This window comes from Tachysurus fulvidraco, chromosome 2 (genome assembly GCF_022655615.1).
Source record: "Tachysurus fulvidraco isolate hzauxx_2018 chromosome 2, HZAU_PFXX_2.0, whole genome shotgun sequence".
NCBI lineage: Eukaryota > Metazoa > Chordata > Actinopteri > Siluriformes > Bagridae > Tachysurus > Tachysurus fulvidraco.
In genome coordinates, this window is record NC_062519.1 from 23708048 (window position 1) to 23727700 (window position 19653).

Consider the following 19653-nt stretch of genomic DNA (forward strand, 5'->3'; position numbering starts at 1 on the left):
CACCCCTACATTACTGCCCGTTCGCTCAGGTCAGCTGATCAAATACTCCTTGACACCCGACGATCAAAGAAGGAGCTCAGAGAGGACCGAGCCTTCTCTGTTGCTGCCCCTAGGCTATAGAACAATTTGCCTCCACACATCAGACAGGCATCCACTGTTTCCATGTTTAAAAACAACTTAAATATATTTTTATTCCCTGGCTTTTGTACAAGCATAAATTATTAACTGCTGTTTATTATTATTAGATTTATTATTATTTATTTATGTATTTATTTATTTCATTATCAATATTTTATGGTTCTCTGTGGCTGTTTTTAAAGTGTTTTATAAATAAAGTATAATAATAATAATAATAATTATTATTATTATTAGTAGTAGTAGTAGTAGTAGTAGTAGTAGTAGTAGTATTGTTATTATTATTATTATTATTATTATTATTATTATATTTATAATTAATCATTTTTGCAGCTAATACAGTACAGATAGCAATCAAGAGCTAACCTGACAGGAATACTTAAAGGATTTTTAAAGAAATTTTTTTTTTTATCATCTTGGCTGCTAATGCCAGTTAGCTAATATGTGCTAAGATGACAAGATTACTGAGTCAAGTTTACAGTCATAATCATGAACAATTATCATCTTTGCCAGTTATCCTAACTGCATTAGTAAAATAACTAACTTGACAGAGTATTTCAGAAAGCCATGTTGGGGTAAAATCGTACGCCTACTCCTATATTTCACATTTCCAATTTCTGAATGATGGTCATACTGTTAGTATCTCAGCATTTTTTTTTATACTAATTTGATCTCCTTGTTTTCACTTGTATCTTTTTGACTTAACATGACTGATCCCTGTAAATTAGAATTGTTTGAAATTTTCATGCCTTAAACCATGCCAGTAATGGAAACACAGTCTAATTATCATTGTATTCTGTTACGTAAGGTATAAGTTTTTTTTTCCACCACGAAACCAGAATGAAAATGCACCCGACTAGATTCACCTTAGTACAGGCTAAAGAATAATTACTAGTACTTTCACCTTTTCTTGTAACCGCTTAATTTAAAAGGGAAGTGGTAGACCCTGCTTCACCCCAGGTCCCAATCACTTGCTTATTGAAATGTGCCTATTAAACGCACATCTGTAGCCCAAATCAAAGACCAGTCCTCTTTGCATCCCTTCTGAACTTGACTCTCACCCCAGCCTGTGCATTAAGCCTTCATGGCTAAGCAATTCGCTACTTAATTGCTTTTGCTCAACAAGTGATGCACGCTGTCCAATTGGGATCAATACGTTGTTCCAAATAAAGCCTAGATCTGTGGAGAGCTTAATCAGGCCCAGCAGTGGGGATAGTGGATCCGGGAGAGAGGTTGAGCTCTGGACAAGTCCCTGTGTGCTTTTCATTTTGCAGAGCGCTACCCTCAATTATGCCATGTTCAGCGCAACAGTCTTCTCAGACCACCACCGAAGAGCATATTGATTGCACCTTCTCATCACTCCTTTCTTTACCCTTATACCTGATACACATGCTATTTGTGACTTATTTTATAAAATACTGTATACTACATTTGGGCTAAAAGCTCTAACCTCCTCCTCACTGAACACCTTTGGGATGAACCAGAACTGTTACTGATGCTCTTATGTTACTAAGCCATGCTCCAAAATCTTATGGAAAGCCTTTTCTGGAGTGGAGGTCATTATAACAGTAAAAGGAGACACATACAGAGTGATGGTCAGGTGTCTACAAAATTTTGCCCATATAGTGTATATGTATGGACTGGAGATTCAAGAAGCAAATGTCTTTTTGGCAGTGATGATCAATGTAAGGAATGACAGAGAACAGTTAGCAAAGGCAGAATCTTAAGAAACCTTTCCATACTATTTAACTGGCTATAGTCCATCTGAGATATGTTATGTTCACAGTATAGTTCTTGCACAAAGTACTGGATTTTAAAATTCCATTATGGAAATATACACCAATATAAACTCAATATATACGTATATTGTGTTTATATTGAGTCCACAATTAGTATTTTTTTTTACCTCTGTTGGGACAACCTTACAAAAAAATTGAGTGGTTGAAGATAAAAAAAAACACCTAAAAATGTTAGATGCTTATGAAAAAAAGGGGTTTGAGATCACCATTTACTTTAAAGATATTAACCTTTATGCAAAAATGTTGGGCTTTTTTTTATTCTTATGCAAATCTGTGAAAATGATGGCCCTATTAGGACATATATATATATATTTTACCTATGACAAACTACAAACATGTATAAACAAAAGAATAAAACAGTAGTTTTAACATCAAAAGAATTTGTGTGTATTTATGGACAGGAAGTTTGGAAGTTTTGGGGAAGCAACTGCAAAACCTTTTTTCAATTAATTTGACTATTAAGTGAAATGAAGTAGATGAAGCAGATTTTCTGAATAAGAGCAAGGCTGAGACTATACTGGACTCTGAAATGAAGTAAAGCTAAACTTGGAGTAATATGATCCTCTCCTCTTTACACCTCAGACTAATCACGCAGCAGTATTTTAAAGTAGCTGCAAATGTGCCAAAGAGAACGAAGCATAAAGCTGAAGAGATTTGCTTTAGAGTGATCTAAGAAAGGTCACACAATAATCCCATAGATAGACAAAATCTTTTCTTAATTGAGAAAAAATAAAGAGTTTCTTTTTCTGGTTATTTTGCAATTAAAATAATATACTATTTGTTCTTCAATCAGCTGTAAAATGTCCCTAGTACGGTATAGATTTTACAGTTAAAAAGTGCATAAACGGATGAGATCATGGACATGAACACTATCTACAGTAATTGCTAAACCTGCACCTGCGTATCAAGAAATCTAGAATGATTTATTATAGTTAATATACATGGAATATTTAACTGGGTCAACGTAAACCCTGGGTAAAAGGAATCCTGGGTAATCTTATTTAACATTTCACACTGCTCGTTCTTTACCCAGAGTTAACAATTAATCGATTAATACCCAGGATCACCTAACTGTACATTCCTGAACACTAGGTTAACTTAATTATTTGCATATATTTATTGTCAGCAACCATGACTGAATAAGCAGCACACAATCAGTTTAAATATCACACCAATGAGGAACAAATCCTCCATGTAAATCCTCCTGTTTTATCTGTCTTTTCCGATCTTAACTGTAAAAATAAAATTGTCTCCTCTTTGCCCCAATGGACATGATTTCCATCATCATTTGACTTTGCTTTTTTTTTCACTTAAACTCTGTGATTGTACAAAGCATGTGCTATGAGGTACGTGCTATTCGATTTCTGTTCATAAGCATTCTAACCAGAGATGGGGGACTCGAGTTATATGACTTGACTCGAGTCAGACTTAAGTCACAAATTTAAGACTTGAGACTTGCTTGACAAATATTAAAAAAAAGACTAGATTTGATTTTGACTTGACATTCATGACTTCACATGTGTGACTGACTCCCACTTCTGATTCTAACACAGCATCATTTCACACTGTACACCTTTAGCACCACAACACAGGATTAACACTAAAATCAGTGCTTACTCTGCTTCAGAGCAGGGATTCATATCACTGTGTAATAGGCAGTACTAAGGTTTAATAACTTAACCTTAAGCGCAGTGTGAAAATGCTAATAATTATCGTTATACATTTTTGTTTGCAATCATAAAAACTCAAGACAAGCTAAAAAAGAAAGAAAAAAGCCAAGATGGTTCGGACCAACATAATTCTCAATGGCACTTTCAAACAAATCTCTGGAATAATGTTATGCTATGAAAAGAATCTGTTGTCCAATTTCTGAGATACGTGAAGCTTGAGTATGGAGCCAAGATTGCTGGGATTCAGGGGGGAGGATAAATTTGTGAAAGTACACATATGTCAATAAAGTATCCATCCATCCATCCATCCAACTGGAAATGTACGCAATACAATTTTTTAATAAGCCAATTAACTGGCAGCAGCCTTAAGCACATGAGCATCAAGAAAGTCTCTTCACTCTTCACTTCACATCAGTCATCAGAGTAGTGGAAGAATGTGATCTCAGTGACTTTGACAGTGGCATGATTGTTGGTGCCAGACGGGCTATTTTGAGAATTTTAGAAACTGGAATTCTGAGAAAACTGGGACATGTGACATGCTCTAGAGTTTACGTAGAATGGTGTGAAAAACAAAAGACATCCAATGAATGGAAATTCTGTAGGCAGAATTGCCTTGTTGATGTGAAGTCAAAGGAAAATGGTCAGACTGCTGCTGTAACTGTTATAAGCCCTCTTTACAACTGTGGTGAGCAGAAAAGCATCACAACATCACAACTCAACATGTCAAACCTTGAGGTGGTTGGAGGAAGGTTTGAAGATGAGATTAGATAAGCATTGCTAGGCTCTCCTCCGTGGTCTCTTTCAAGCTTTTTAAGATAAATAAGATAAACAAATGTTTACTTTAGTTGAGCACTTAGTTAATAGTTGTTAGGGAATTAAGATTAAGATTGTTCTTACATTCATTAGAATGGAATAGAAGACCATTTTAAAATAAATAATAATCTACAAGGCATGGTTGATGGTTTTTTCCATTGCACCGCTCTCTAATATGATACAGGTTAAAAATAGAAGCGATTATTTCGGATGTAGCTGCACACAGGGATGTATGTGTGACAGGGAGACGTACTGCATTGCAAATAGGGTTGTAGCTTCACCTGAGTGACTATAAATAGCCTTAGCTGTTGTAGCGGTTATTCATAGCCCTCAAGTCAGACCATGTGACTTTCACATTTTCGCCATGCGTCCCCACACATCGGAGCAGACGCAGATCGGCATCCCTTCTGAAAGCCAGATGAGAATTCTCACGGAAGTGAAAAGGAAACGGTTCTCGAGTCGCTGCAGCCGCTCTGTGCCCTTTCAGTCCCCTGCCACGTTCTCAGTGGCTCCTCAGTCACCCATTTACTTTCCTCATTAATCAAGTGACCTCTTTTGCGTGATCATTCTGATTATGCGATAACTTCAAATATCTCATGTAGATCCTGTATACAATCAAAAGATAGTTGTGTTATAGTTTTGTTCTTAACATCAACATCATTAATGGAAAAGAAACACAACAGGTGTTTATAGTGTTTAAGTGGAAAACTTTTATGCAGTGTACCTTTTACATCACGGCCTCTGCCATGAGCCAGACCTGGGTTGAAAAATATATATAACAAACAGTGTTCTGTAAGGAATTTACCAGGACAGGGAATGCTGTTTAAGATGTCTTAGATGCTATTAAACAGATATATCAGAAAGGATGGGCAAAGTTTGACCAAGCTGAAGGTCAGACATACTAGTCATTTAGAGATTATTTATCCCACATACTGTATATAAAGCAAGGTTAAGGCCTTTGAGTTAATATTTAATATCATATAATATTATAGATATTAACATACTTGTACTATTTTTGTTCCTCGTGATAATAAAATAAATTAAAATCGTTACAATTCTAAATATTGTGTTGTTATGTTTAAATTTAAATGTTCTTTTCTTGTTCTTTCGCACTCAACCTTATAGTATGTGCAGAATTGCAGTCTAATCTTTTCTTGTTTTTTTTTTCTTTCACCGTTGCAGTTTTGATGTTGAAAATGGACCATCAGTGGGACGAGCAGTTGACTCTCAGGTCAGTCCGAGCTCTGGCCTGGTCCTGCAGGGCACCTTCCCTCACAGTCAACGACGCGAGTCTTTCTTGTACCGCTCTGATTCTGACTTTGACATCTCACCAAAAGCCATGTCCCGAAACTCCTCCACTGCTAGTGAGCTGTAAGTATTATTACTCTGCTAAGTGCTGATGATTCATAGCCTGATAAGATAATATTGGAGAGATTACTACAGTATGTACTACACTGCTTCGTGTTTTTAATAATGGGCTTAAAACAGCTACCTTTATCGATCATGATACTGAATGTATATATACAGGGCTGTCAAGTGTCACACATTGAGAGTGACATTTACGCATTTGGGTCTTTTCTCACGCTCTTCCGCCACACATCGTATTTCTCACGCAGAAAAACTTTTCATATATTTAATAAGCCGCAGACTTAAATGTATCAGTCAGCACCACTGTCTCTATGGAAATGGGCAGGAATCAAGCGCAGTTCAAGTTTTTAGTCGAGCCTGACACTTATCAACCAATCAAAAGAAAGAGGCTACACAATAGCCAATCAGAAAATAGCACTATCTGGGTAAGATTTAATGCAACAACCAATGAAAAAAACCAAAAAAATATTCATTAGAGAGGGTATTTTCGATGGTTTGAACAAAACTTCAATACAAAACAGCTTGTCTCTGGACGGGACATTGTCCTCAATCATGACCCTAAAAATGTCTGGGCTTGAGCTGAACTGTTTTAAATGAGCAATATTACAAATGATAAAGGAGTTCAAAAAGGCAACAAACACTTACAATAAACACCACCAGTCATAATCTCTCTCTCTCTCTCTCTCTCTCTCTCTCTCTCTCTCTCTCTCTCTCTCTCTCTCTCTCTCTCTCTCACACACACACACACACACACACACACACACACACACACACACACACACACACACACACACACATACAAACAAACACACACACAAACAAACACACACAAATTAATAAATGGAAATTGAACAAATACTTAAATTGCGGTTAGTGATCCTTACCAAACACATTTGGGGGGGGGGGGGGGGGGAGATGGGGGGTTCAGAGTTGTCACACTTGCCTGTATTAAAAAATTGTGAGCCCTGTATATATATATATATATATATATATATATATATATATATATATATATATATATATATATATATATATATATATATATATATATATATATATATTTACACAAACATTATCAACTTCCTTATTGTTGACATCATATATGACGCCATTGTCTTTTTGTCCAAACATCCATGTGAGGTCATGAGACTTTTTTTGAGCCTTTTTTTTTTGTGGTTGTTTTTTTTTTCCTTATGTTTTTTGTTTTTCCTCAAGGGAAGAGGGCTTGAAACAGTGGGAAGTCAGTTGTCTGCCTCGGTGAGATAAGCTTGTGGCAACTTTCTTTTCCTTTAACAATGTTTCCCCATTAACTGACATCCTCACTGATCACCAAGACCCACTCACACACTCGTTTTCCCAACGTCATGCGGTTCATCACACCAGAAGTCGAGGATATGTGGCCTGATTAAATGTGATGCATGCACCTATATTCTGTTTTTTTTCTGCATGACCCACAGGTGAAACAATTTGAGCTTCAGTTTACATGGCTGATTAATATATACATACGTTTATGTTTAAAAATCGTTAGCTGTATGTATAATCGCACGCTTACACTATTTATGTATTAGTGACTGATCAACTAACATTGCATTTGTATACATGATGCTCATGCCTTGTAAACTGAAGTGGTTCAGACTCCTCACCTCTCACATCGCAGTTTACTAATGTCCAGTTCTCTGCTGTAATTCTGATTGACCCTTGTACAGTGGCATGTTTTAGACCTTAAACTTACCCTATCTACTTGAGGTCAAACCCAACTGAACAGACAGCTCTATGTGGACAGCTCTATGAAAAAAAACCCACAACATACAAAGACAAAGAATTCTCTTATTTGTTCTTATTTCAGACATGAAGACATGATTGTAACACCATTTGCACAGGTTAGTGTAATTATGTTCTGTTCCAGTGCACTTAATTTGCCAATATGTCAAGTGTTTTGTCAGTTTTAGCGCACTTGAAACGTGTAGATGTTCGTTCACATACTGTAGGTCCTGGCCAGTTTGCGAACAGTGCGGAGCAACTTTGCAGCATTGACTCATCTGCAGGATCGGGGAAGTTGCAAGTAAGAGAGGTTGTCTGGTTCATATTTGTCCAGCATATTTTATTTTATTTTATTTTATTGTTTTAACCCATTTCAGCCACTTACAAAATGAAAGATTTCCAAACATAGCACTAATTGCATATTTCTTTCTTTTAGACGGCCGTCGGGCAGTAATCCTCCCTCTGTGTGCAAGCAGGGTGTGCCAGGTCAGTGGCTATGTATTTAGTCCTAGATAAATAGAGAAGACATTTATTTTGTAAACAAGCCTACAAAGTTTGAGTAAAAATATTGCACCGTAATTGACCGCAGTGAACCACACAGCAATCAAAAGTGAAACAGTCCAGTTTTTCTTCACACCTTTGTTCCGTGTGTGAATCCAATCGTAAACATAATTAAATCGAGTTCTGGCTTACTTTTACAACAAATAGCGCACCCATAAAAAAAAATTGACAATAAAAGACCTGCAGTGGTGTAAAAAAGTGTTTGCCCCCTTCCTGATTTTTTTTTTCATCAAACAAATTTAAATATTAGTCAAAGATAGCACAAATAAACACAACATGCAGTTTAGAAATGAAGGTGTTTATTATTAAGGGAAAACAAAATCCAAACCCACATGGCCCTGTGTGAAAAAGTGTTTGCCCCCTAATCCTAATAAATGAATGTTGCAGTTATTGCTGCCCAAACATTTATTAGGATTAGGGGGCAAACATTCATTCACACAGGGCCATGTAGGTTTGGATTTTGTTTTCCCTTAATAATAAAAACCTTCATTTAAAAACTGCATGTTGTGTTTACTCGTGTTATCTTTGACTAATATTTACATTTGTTTAATGATCTGAAACATTAAAGTGTGACAAACGTGCAAAAAAACCAAAAAAATCAGGAAGGGGGCCAACACTTTTTCACACCACTTTATTTAAAGGAAATAAAGAAGGATGACACTTGTAATTTGAGGCTAGTCATGCAAACTGACAGCCATTTGTGATTCTCCAAATGAATATATCTTATGGAGTTTTACCCAAACAGCTCCATCATATTCCCATGAAAATATTCAATAGGTATTCAATCGGATTCTCATTATAAACTCGAATACCCTTTTCTACTGCTCTATTGCTTACGCAGAATCCAAATAATACAGATTTGTTCATGAATTTGACATTGAAATACAGTCTGGTTTTGCATGTGAATAACAGTGGTGATGCATTTACTCCCATTTTCAATGTAAACTCCATGGAATTTTCATTCTTTCAAGTTCAACCTAGGAATAGTGTTGTTGTTTTTTTTTTTTTCTAGTTATGTTCCTAACTAGCATGATAACCATCTTATTGCAGATGAGACATGCCAGAAGTTGGCAATCGAGACCCTAGAAGAACTTGATTGGTGTCTGGACCAATTGGAGACCCTGCAGACACGTCACTCGGTCAGCGAAATGGCCTCCAATAAGGTATCCATTTATAGTTTGACATTACATTGCTTTATTTCCTTATTGGCACTCATATTTTTCTTTTCATCCATAAATCTTTGTGATACAAGCTAATTGCATCGTGAGCTTTTAGCATTTAGCATTTAACAGTTAGCATTTTTTTTGTGTGTGTTACGCTGCCCTGTGGTTCTGCGTGAAAGACAGTTCAAAAAAGCTGAGTTCTCTTCGTGTTTCTCAAACAAAGCACATGTTAGTCTTAACCCTCACCGCCTTGTAGCTGTCATGTGACAGGGAAGCATCGGCTTAGGGTCGGGAAACGGAAAAGGACCTAATTGAGAAGATCATGAGGAAAAATAAAAATATATATATGCTGGGAAGTGAAGTTACACATACTGTACCTGTTGTTTCTTTTGTTTTCTTTTGATAAATGTCATTTGCTTTGGCTGAAGCCTCCACATACTGTACATCTGCCTTATTAGACATGCTTGCAAATTTCACACTCACACACACTACATTGTCGCGTGCTTGGAAATGTGAATGCACCACTTTGTGTGTGGAGCTAATGTCATGGGAGACCTCCAATCCATGACGTGTGGAGTGTGGCTGTGTGTAGTACTGAAAAATGCTATTTATAGCTTGATACTATAAATAGACAGGCAATATCGTGACAACATCTCAGAATAACAGAATCCTAAAAAGATTTTTAAAAAAGTGCAGAAATCCATATTATCCATATTACTTGTGTCAAAATTATTTGTAATTTATTAACTATAAAGAGAAAAATAAATATATTTTTATTATTAAATCATGGGATCCACAGAAATGTGTCTCCTCTACAGTGAAGCTCAATGCAAATGTTATTTTATATTTTTACTTTTATATTCCTGCATCTGTGTGTTTATGAATTGTTTTTTTTTAACCTAACTACATTAAATAGTCAAAAAAATATATAATCCTCACGTATACAGTAGGTTGTTGAAGCAGTACAGGAATTGATGTTTTTGCTAAACATACTTTATCAAATCTTTTATATTCATCCATGCTGCTTCTTCAGATTCCTTCTTTTTTCTTTCACACCATCATGAATGGAGTTACCCTTCGGCTTTATTCATATTTTTCCCTCTGCCCATTTCCTGCACATTATGTATGCAAAGCCCACACGCCTCTAGCCCCATGCGTATGCACACACCTCTCTCCGTGCTTACCAGCCAATCAGATCGGCTCAAGCCTCTGTTGTCAGGAGTAGCTGATTGGAAGTTCTAACACATGCTGGAAACTGGGGATGGGGACGTAGCTTGTGGAAGCATCATACTCTCTCATCTTTCTGTACAGTATGTACACACACTGCCAGAGGAGAGTGACCAGCAGTGACATGTGTTGCCTTTGTGCAGATACATGGAATTTGTATCAAACTCTTCTTCTGTATGGAACAGCCGGAATTATTCTGCTTGGACAACATGTGCTGTCAGACTACAGTGGAAATGGAAGCTGCTAATGATACGACTGCATGCACTTTTCTTTAGAGGACTGTGCTGGATAACGAAATGACACTTTTTCTTTCCACAAGATTTGCTCCGTAATCCAATAAATCTCAGTATGGCTCTGTACATGAGCTCATGCCAGAGATGCGACTTTCACTCTGGTAAGTGTACTAATGCTCGACTCGGGTCATTAACCGGTGCAACATTTTCTAACATGATGTGAGCCACAATTTCCTTCCATTCTGTAACCATATATTAGAGGCATATTTCATGCAATTATCCATATTCAGACAATTCAATTTATAGCAGCTGTGCAGCTCATAATATCATGTAGATACCAGACATCAGAATGGGCAGCTTAGTGATTTTTGGCATGTGGCACGGTGGCATGCCGGCGACCTTGTTGGTGTCAGAAGGGCTTGTTTTGAGTAGTTTAGTAATGACTCATCTCCTGGTTTTGACACACAATTGTCTTGATAACAGAATGCTGTGAGAAACAAAACGCATTCAGTGAACAGCAGTTCTGCAGGCAGAGATATCTTGTTGGTGAGAGACTTTACAGGAGAATGGTCAGACTGCTTTGAGCTAACAGGAAGGCTATAGTAGCTCTTTACAACCATGGTGAGCAAAAAAGCATCTTAGAACACACAATATATTAAACCTTAAAGTTGAACGGTTACAAAAGCAGAAGACGACATCATATCAGATAAAAACTAGGCCACAGTGGACACAGTGCCATAAAGGTTGGAGTAAAGGACCAGGAAAAGTTTTTACTATGTACTACTGTTAGGGTGGTGGGAGGAGTCATCTGAGATATCTAGAAGTTCATGCTGGTGTGTATGTTTATGTATATGTGCATGCAAGGGTGTGTGCATGAGTCACTGGGTGTATGCGTGCATGTGTATTAATAAACTTCTCTGATTAACAGCTTTTACAGAGATGCAGGAAACTTGTTGATTCCACCGAGAAGGTGTTAGACACCCAGACTTCTGAATAAAGGGTCCTGTCTGAACATGGAGATGCTGCTCTTGTGTACCCGAGTTGTTATGGCAACCACAAAACTCTCGTGTCTGTTGTGTGTGTTGTGTATTTTTTCCCTACAGCACCATTGAACAAACCGTCATATATCATATATCACTAGATGTTCAAACTGCTGCCAAGTTTTGACCGCAGGGTTGAAAATACATACCAACACATATGTTAAGAATATATATCACAGACTCCTTGTGTGTTTGTTAATTTATTACCGCGTGAGACGATTAGTCGACATTCAGTCTCAGGTAGTTTAAGGACTGAATCTGAGTCGTAATTGGAAGAGTGTTGGAAGTATTGTTCAGGTCTGTTTTACTTGGGATATTTTGACTTAAATTGTGCAGAGAATCATTAGAAATACACATTCCTCAACATCCCCTCTAGATGGCGCCTTAGAAATCAACGTAAAATCAAACAAACTTAAAGATATTTTCTAAATTTTTTTGTAAATCTGGGCCAAGATCTTTTGAAGTGCAGTGAACACGAGTACGGCTGTCATAGAAAATAATTGCATGTGTGTCTTCACCACGAGTTTAAAATAAGAATCCTGTGCTAGCTAATTCACCAATAAAAATAACAAAAAAATAAATAAATCTCTGGTTGCAAAGTTTGGAATAATTTGTCATATTTTGGCCTTTTTTTTTGTTTTTTTTTCTTGGAGGGGATCAAAAGTTACATACATGTAATTCTTCCTAATTCTGATCTAAGTAGTGTTATTGCCTCTTGGTACATCTTTGCTGGAGAAGTCTGTAGTTCTTAACTGACAGTAATTGCTGACAAACAATCCACTGTGTATGCCCTGTGTGCAGTTTAAAAGAATGCTGAACCGTGAACTTACCCAGCTGTCAGAGACAAGTCGCTCAGGAAACCAAGTGTCCGAGTTCATATCAAGCACATTTTTAGGTAAGTGTGAGCGAGTCATACACTCATCATATACAGTATTATAGCCATCTGATTGAAAACCAGGCTTTCAAAGAATCATCTTACACATTTTGACACCCACCCATCTGCTCTTTACTGATTATAATAGGAATACTAAACTTAACTATTGAGTGTTAGGAAAACGTGGTTCTTCTGCATTTGTTTGTTCTTTGTTCATTCGTGTATTGGGTTCGGCGCTGTGAGATGGGTTCTTGTTATAAGTATAACTTTATGTAGAATGGAAATCATTTAGATGGGAAAACAAAAGAAAGATGGAAACAATCCTAAACACATTGCCTGTCGTTGCTATGGGGACTACAGTATCGCCATTGGGCTGAATTGTGTGCGTCAATGCGGGTTTAACAGTAACATTTTGACGATCATGACCCACACAAAGGGAGCATCTGTAAACTATAAACAGAAAAATCCACACTAATCATGAGGATGAAGGTACTTTGTTCCTATTAATGTTCGGAATCTAGGAATCTACTGGAGAAAATGTCTGGTGAAGGATGTTCAAATCTTAAGACACTTATTGTTCCTACTGAATGACTGTATGAATAAATAGATGTCGATTAAGTATGCATGCCAGTATAATTGTTTTAATGTGTGTAGAGAAACCACACGATGTGGAAATCTTGTCTCCGCCACCGAAGGAGAAGGAGAAAAAACGGCGTCCCATGTCTCAGATCAGCGGGGTGAAGAAGCTGGCACACAGCCCGAGCTTGGCCCCTAGCCGCATCCCTCGCTTTGGGGTCAACACTGAGCACGAGAGCCTGCTGGCTAAGGTCAGATCATTCACATACACAATGTAGAATATTAAGGCTAAAGAGGCCCTTTAAAATTTGTAAGACACTTTAAAAGACAAAGCAGTTTGTTTCATTCCAAGGTCCAAAGTAGTACTTAGACCTTGACAAGAAAGTATTCAGATGCAATGAATCATTATTTGTAAAATGTTATTTATAGCTAAACAAATGTTTTTGTTTTTTTAAAGCATCTATAGTGTCTTCCAATGCAGCCCCTACTCCAACCATACAATGTTGGTAGCTAATGCTAATGCACTTCATCAAATCATAGAAAATGTTAGGAAGAACAAGCCTAGTACACACATGTGCTTCATGGCCACTATTTATAACATGGGACATCCTCAGTTGAATACTAATTAGATCCCTGATATCCCTGATAAATGCTAAGAAAAAGCATGTTGGCAGTGATGCATCTCTAGCAATAACTATGCAAAATTAAACTGTAGCACAAATTAATATAAACTGTCGATTGTTATGACAGCTATCGTGATAATCAACTGTCATGGCAACTCACAACTCTTTCATGTTTATGAAAGGACATCCTTAATACGTGCTACAGTTTCATCGCATGGACCAATAAATTGTGACGAAAGGGATATATGCCTTGAAAAGGTAATACAAATTGAGTCATACTGTCAGATTTCATGTGAACACAGGTTTTTTAATTCCAGGAACTTGAGGACATCAATCGCTGGGGTCTTGATATCTTTAAGATTGCGGAGCATTCAGGGAATCGGCCACTGACGGTGATCATGTACACAATATTTCAGGTATGAAACTTTAAACTCTCTTGATTAATCCATGTATTTATTATACTGCAATTGATTTACTGCATAGCATTATTTCACTGCATCATCTCTTTTTTTTCAGGAAAGAGACCTACTGAAGTGCTTTAAGATCCCAACAGACACATTCATCACCTTCATGATGACCCTAGAGGGCCACTACCACACTGATGTTGCCTATCACAACAACATACATGCTGCTGATGTACTGCAATCCACACACGTTCTCCTCTCCTCGCCTGCTTTAGAGGTTCCTTTCTTTATTTATTCAAGCAAACTAAAGGAGCTGAGGTTTTCACCAGAAATAATAATTCTGTCTGGACCACTTTGTCAAATGAGAATTTATTAGATGATGGCACACAGTTAGTGTTGGCGGCATGGTTCTGTTCTGGGCAGGAATCCACGCGCCCGTCCGTGTGCATGCATGGGCCGAGCGGGGAGAGCAGCAACTAGCAAATAGAATAGACCCCCCATATAACAGAACCATTAGTCATGCATAGAGTTTTTTTTTTTTGTCTGTTTGTTTGTTTTTTGGCAAATGAAAAAAAAAAAGAATAAATGGATAAATAAATAATTAAATAATTAGAGTGAGAGAGAGAGAGGGAGAGAAAGAGAAAAATATGTGAAGATTTAAGACGTAAACTGGTACAATGAACGCAGGTTCTGGCATGGTGGAGTCGGGGTTGGAGATGGGAGTTTAAGTCGCAGCAGCAGCGACGCGATAGAAAGCGGCTCAATGAACGGGAATTTAAATGGTCGGGTTATAGGATGTCGTAACCGGATTGGTGCGCGTCATGGACAGCTGATTACCAGCTGATGCACGCTTGACGACATAGCCTGCCAGAACTAACGCGAAGCTTAATTAATAATAATAATAATAATAATAATAATAACCTGTTCTTTATTTCAGGATGTCTTCACTGACCTCGAAATCATGGCTGCTTTGTTTGCTAGTGCCATACATGATGTTGATCATCCTGGACTGACAAACCAATTCCTCATCAACACAAGTACCTTTATGCACAATTATATATAAATGCATTATTTATAATATTTTTTTTAACAAGTGTGTTCTTGTTTTATGGGCATTTCACTAGTCCACAAAAATAGTCCAAGTAGCTGAATTCTAGATAATTGTGTGTGTACACCTTCATTGTTTCAGACTCCGAGCTGGCTCTGATGTACAACGACACGTCTGTTCTGGAGAACCACCACCTGGCCGTGGGCTTTAAACTCCTACAGGAAGAAAACTGCGACATCTTCCAGAACCTGAGCAAGAAACAGAGGCTGTCACTGCGCACAATGGTCATCGACATGGTGAGGTTTGACATTAACCTTGAGTGCGTCTAATCTACATCATTTAAAATAAAGAGCATATGTTTCTTTGTATTTAATCCATCAGCAATAATAATAATAATAATAATAATAATAATAATAATAATAATAATAATAATAATTAAGACTATAATAAAGCTACTAAAGCTTATTTCACATACACCAGAAATATTTAAGCTGTTACTAGTTTTTGAAGTGCAATTCATCTAATACACTGGTGTATAATTTTACTTTAAACATTCAACTTTATCGTTTTTTGTGGATAAATTATCACCCACAAACCATAGGGTGTGTAAACTTGTTTCATACCTTACCATTACCGCACCATTACCATACCTTGCCGCTTATTTGATGTGATGCCTTTACTTTATGACTTGCTTCAAAACAGGTATTAGCCACAGACATGTCCAAGCATATGAATTTCCTGGCAGCCCTGAAGACCATGGTTGAGACAAAGAAAGTGACCAGTCTGGGAGTATTGTTGCTGGACAACTACTCGGACAGAATACAGGTCTGTATTATGGTTCTGGTTTTATAGATCTAGCTCTCTACTGACTTAAACTTAAAGCTTAGGTTTCTATCATCTTCTGGCTTTAGGTTCTCCAAAACATGGTCCACTGTTCTGACCTCAGCAACCCTACAAAGCCTCTGGAGATCTACAGGCAGTGGACAGACCGCATTATGGTGGAGTATTTCACCCAGGGTGACCGAGAGCGAGACAAAGGCATGGAGATCAGCCCCATGTGTGACAAACACACTGCTTCCGTGGAGAAATCTCAGGTACCAAAGCAACACGATCAGCCATGTGGTTAATACCTAAGCTGGACTGCAGCTTTATTTTCCAATGCTTTTTTCCTCTCCCGTCTTAAATACTGTAGCTGTTATAAAAGACAAGAGAAATCTTTCATAAGCATTGACCAATAGGTGGAATAATCTTCCTTTGCTCTGTTCAGCTTAAACTAGATTAAGCCTTAAACACACAGGCCTTTTTGTACACATTTCTGGTCACTGCTTTGGACAATTGAAAGCTGCATTGTGATTGGTTTTTGTCCTTCTGTGTCCATACGTCCTCAATCCGAAAACTTGTGGACTTTCTGATGCACTGAGCTTTGTAAACTCATTTATGTCTTACAGAGGGTGTGACATTTGTGGAATTAAATAAATAAATTACTTTTTTGAGGGGGGGCACGGTGGCTTAGTGGTTAGTACATTTGCCTCACATCTCCAGGGTTGGGGGGGTTTTTCGATTCCCACCTTGTGTGTGTGGAGTTTGCATGTTCTCCCCTTGCCTCTGGGGTTTCCTCCGGGTACTCCGGTTTCCTCCCCGGTCCATAGACATGCATGGTAGGTTGATTGGCATCTATGGAAAATTGTCCATAGTGTGTGTGTGTGTGTGTGTGTGTGTGTGTGTGTGTGTGTGTGTGTGTGTGTGTGTGTGTGTGTGTGTGTGTGTGTGTGTGTGTGAGTGAATGAGAGTGTGTGTGTGTGCCCTGTGATGGGTTGGCACTCCATTCAGGGTGTATCCTGCCTTGATGCCCAATGACGCACAGGCTCCCCGTGACCTGAGTAGTTCGGATAAGCGGTAGAAAATGAATGAATGAATGAATGAATGAATGAATGAATGAATGACTTTTTTGTGACTAAGTGAGCTTTCACACTGGTAGTTACTTTGAAATATTCCCAGTGTGAAAACCAGTTTTTAGTTTTCTTTTCTTTTTTTTTTTTTATTAACATTGCCATACACACGCTCAGCTAAATAGTAGCAGTAATATTAACTAAGACGAATAAACAAAAATCTCTTACTTTTACATCAAATCAAATCAAAGGTTTTTTCTGCATGAGCTAAAGTGTCTATGCTAAACATCTACCTACTATTTGCCTCCATGTTAAGGTGGGCTTCATTGACTACATTGTGCACCCTCTCTGGGAGACATGGGCTGACCTCGTCCACCCAGACGCCCAAGACATTCTGGACACTTTGGAAGACAACCGCGAGTGGTACCAGAGCATGATCCGCCGCAGTCCCTCACCCCCACCTGAGGAACAGGACTCTCAAAGTGCCATCGGTGCCTCCACCAGCGAAAAGATCCAGTTCGAGCTGACGTTGGAGGAGGAGGGCGAGTCAGACTCCGAGATTCCTCAGGAAGCAGAGCACACCGAGTCGGAGATCTTGGCGACTCGGTGCCGCAGGACGTTTTCTCCTGACACAATGGACAGAAAGCTGTAAGAGAATGAGACTAAAGAGAAAAACTGTGCGTAGCTAGAGGCATGGCACTAATGACAAGTCTCAGCGAACCTTTACTCCTAATTCTGTGATGAACTTAAGTGTGGCTGTAGCAGGCTCCTATCGAGCAATGCGCGATATACAAGCTAATGAGATAACTCCTTGTTTCACCTATTGGACACACATTTCCTGTTTTTTTTTTCATCCTGCCAGATAAACCTTTTAGTCTTAGCTTCTTAAAATGCATTTGTGTCTAGCACACAGGTGGCTGTAATGATCACTCAGTGACCGAGGTGAGATCTGAGGATGGCTCAGCCTCTTCAGGGTCTATTAACCGAGCAAGGAGATCTTCTGAGAAAGAAAGTCTTCCTTCATATGATGTATATGTTGTCTATAGAGGAAATTCTAATATTTATGGTAAGCTAACAGGATCGATGAACTGTTTATTTGTTGTTGGTTTTGTTTTTTTTGTTTTTTTTTGCACCGTACTATTAGTTCAGGACAAGTAGGAGATTCATTAACATTTTAAATACTTCATTTAGCGTTCATTTGTATTTTGTACAATTTCATTTGTATGACGAATGGACAAGTGACAGTCATGCCAAATATTAGCTTGCGATAAAAGAACGACACTAATAACCTCAGGATATAAATAAATATCTCACTTTTAATGTAGCAAGGTACCCCTGTATATTACCCAGTGCATCTTTATTCTAAATCACTAAAGACATTTATACTGATATCCACACTTACATCTTCATGTGTCTTTAATAATTCATCAGATCTTGATAACAGACCCATTTCAGGTGTTCAATCTCAGCACACCTGGATCAAGAAGCACCGCCTTGCTCGAGTATTGATCGATTTGTGCGACAATATCAGTGTAAATTGTGTAAATTCCCAGTCATGGTGCCGTCATGGTATTCAGATCCCAGTCATTGTATAGTGGCTTATGTTATGCTATATTATAGCAAAAAGGAACCCAAATGGTAATATTTTAAAAAAGTTTTTATATATTTACAAGTTTCCAAACAGGGGGGGCACGGTGGCTTAGTGGTTAGCACGTTTGCCTCACACCTCCAGGGTTGGGGGTTCGATTCCCGTGTGTGGAGTTTGCATGTTCTCCCCGTGCCTCGGGGGTTTCCTCCGGGTACTCCGGTTTCCTCCCCCGGTCCAAAGACATGCATGGTAGGTTGATTGGCATCTCTGGAAAATTGTCCGTAGTGTGTGAGTGTGTGTGTGAGTGAATGAGAGTGTGTGTGTGCCCTGCGATGGGTTGGCACTCCGTCCAGGGTGTATCCTGCCTCGATGCTCGATGACGCCTGAGATAGGCACAGGCTCCCCGTGACCCTAAAAGTTCGGATAAGCGGTAGAAAATGAATGAATGAATGAATGAATGAATGAATGTTTCCAAACATTTGCAGTGCAAGTAGAAATTTAAACAATTTTATTAACGGCCACAATAACTGTTTAACACAACTAGTAGTGAGGAAATACTATGATCCTGCATGATTAGCATATTAATCTTCAGCATATAATCTTCTCACAGGAACAACAAAAACACATCATTAATATTGCAGTTGATGAGTATATTTCAGGATGGAGTTTTTTTCATTAATGTTACTGTTCTAAAGTTAAGGAAAGCATAATGCTCAAAAGTCTGTCTGCTTAAATATCCGTTTCAATCCTACTGTACCAGTGAACTACGAATGAACAAGTAGAGATGAGTACAATATCCAGGGGTACCCGTTTCTCTTCTTAAATCACCACTCGTCTTTGTATCATATGTTTTTGTTTTACCTAATGTCCAGATTTAACAT

General features: G+C 38.1%; 1 protein-coding gene across 7 annotated transcripts in view; it reads left to right on the top strand.

Moving 5' to 3' along the window:
- The window catches only part of pde4cb (phosphodiesterase 4C, cAMP-specific b), a 67552-nt gene extending 49275 nt beyond the window's left edge, over window positions 1-18277 (top strand). For 5 of the 7 annotated variants that reach the window (XM_047810561.1, XM_047810563.1, XM_047810562.1 and 2 more), the window contains 15 exons: window positions 5600-5788; window positions 7001-7042; window positions 7632-7665; window positions 7774-7847; window positions 7983-8032; window positions 9158-9270; window positions 12572-12665; window positions 13299-13471; window positions 14161-14259; window positions 14360-14524; window positions 15185-15284; window positions 15437-15591; window positions 15998-16120; window positions 16207-16389; window positions 17501-18277. In XM_047810561.1, the coding sequence (XP_047666517.1) occupies window positions 5600-5788; window positions 7001-7042; window positions 7632-7665; window positions 7774-7847; window positions 7983-8032; window positions 9158-9270; window positions 12572-12665; window positions 13299-13471; window positions 14161-14259; window positions 14360-14524; window positions 15185-15284; window positions 15437-15591; window positions 15998-16120; window positions 16207-16389; window positions 17501-17836 (1930 nt within the window). In that variant the 3' untranslated portion in view covers window positions 17837-18277. The remainder of the gene's footprint in view (window positions 1-5599; window positions 5789-7000; window positions 7043-7631; window positions 7666-7773; window positions 7848-7982; window positions 8033-9157; window positions 9271-12571; window positions 12666-13298; window positions 13472-14160; window positions 14260-14359; window positions 14525-15184; window positions 15285-15436; window positions 15592-15997; window positions 16121-16206; window positions 16390-17500) is intronic. The other 2 variants (XM_047810565.1, XM_047810566.1) reach the window with 1 other exon arrangement.
- The last annotated feature ends 1376 nt before the right edge of the window (window positions 18278-19653 follow it).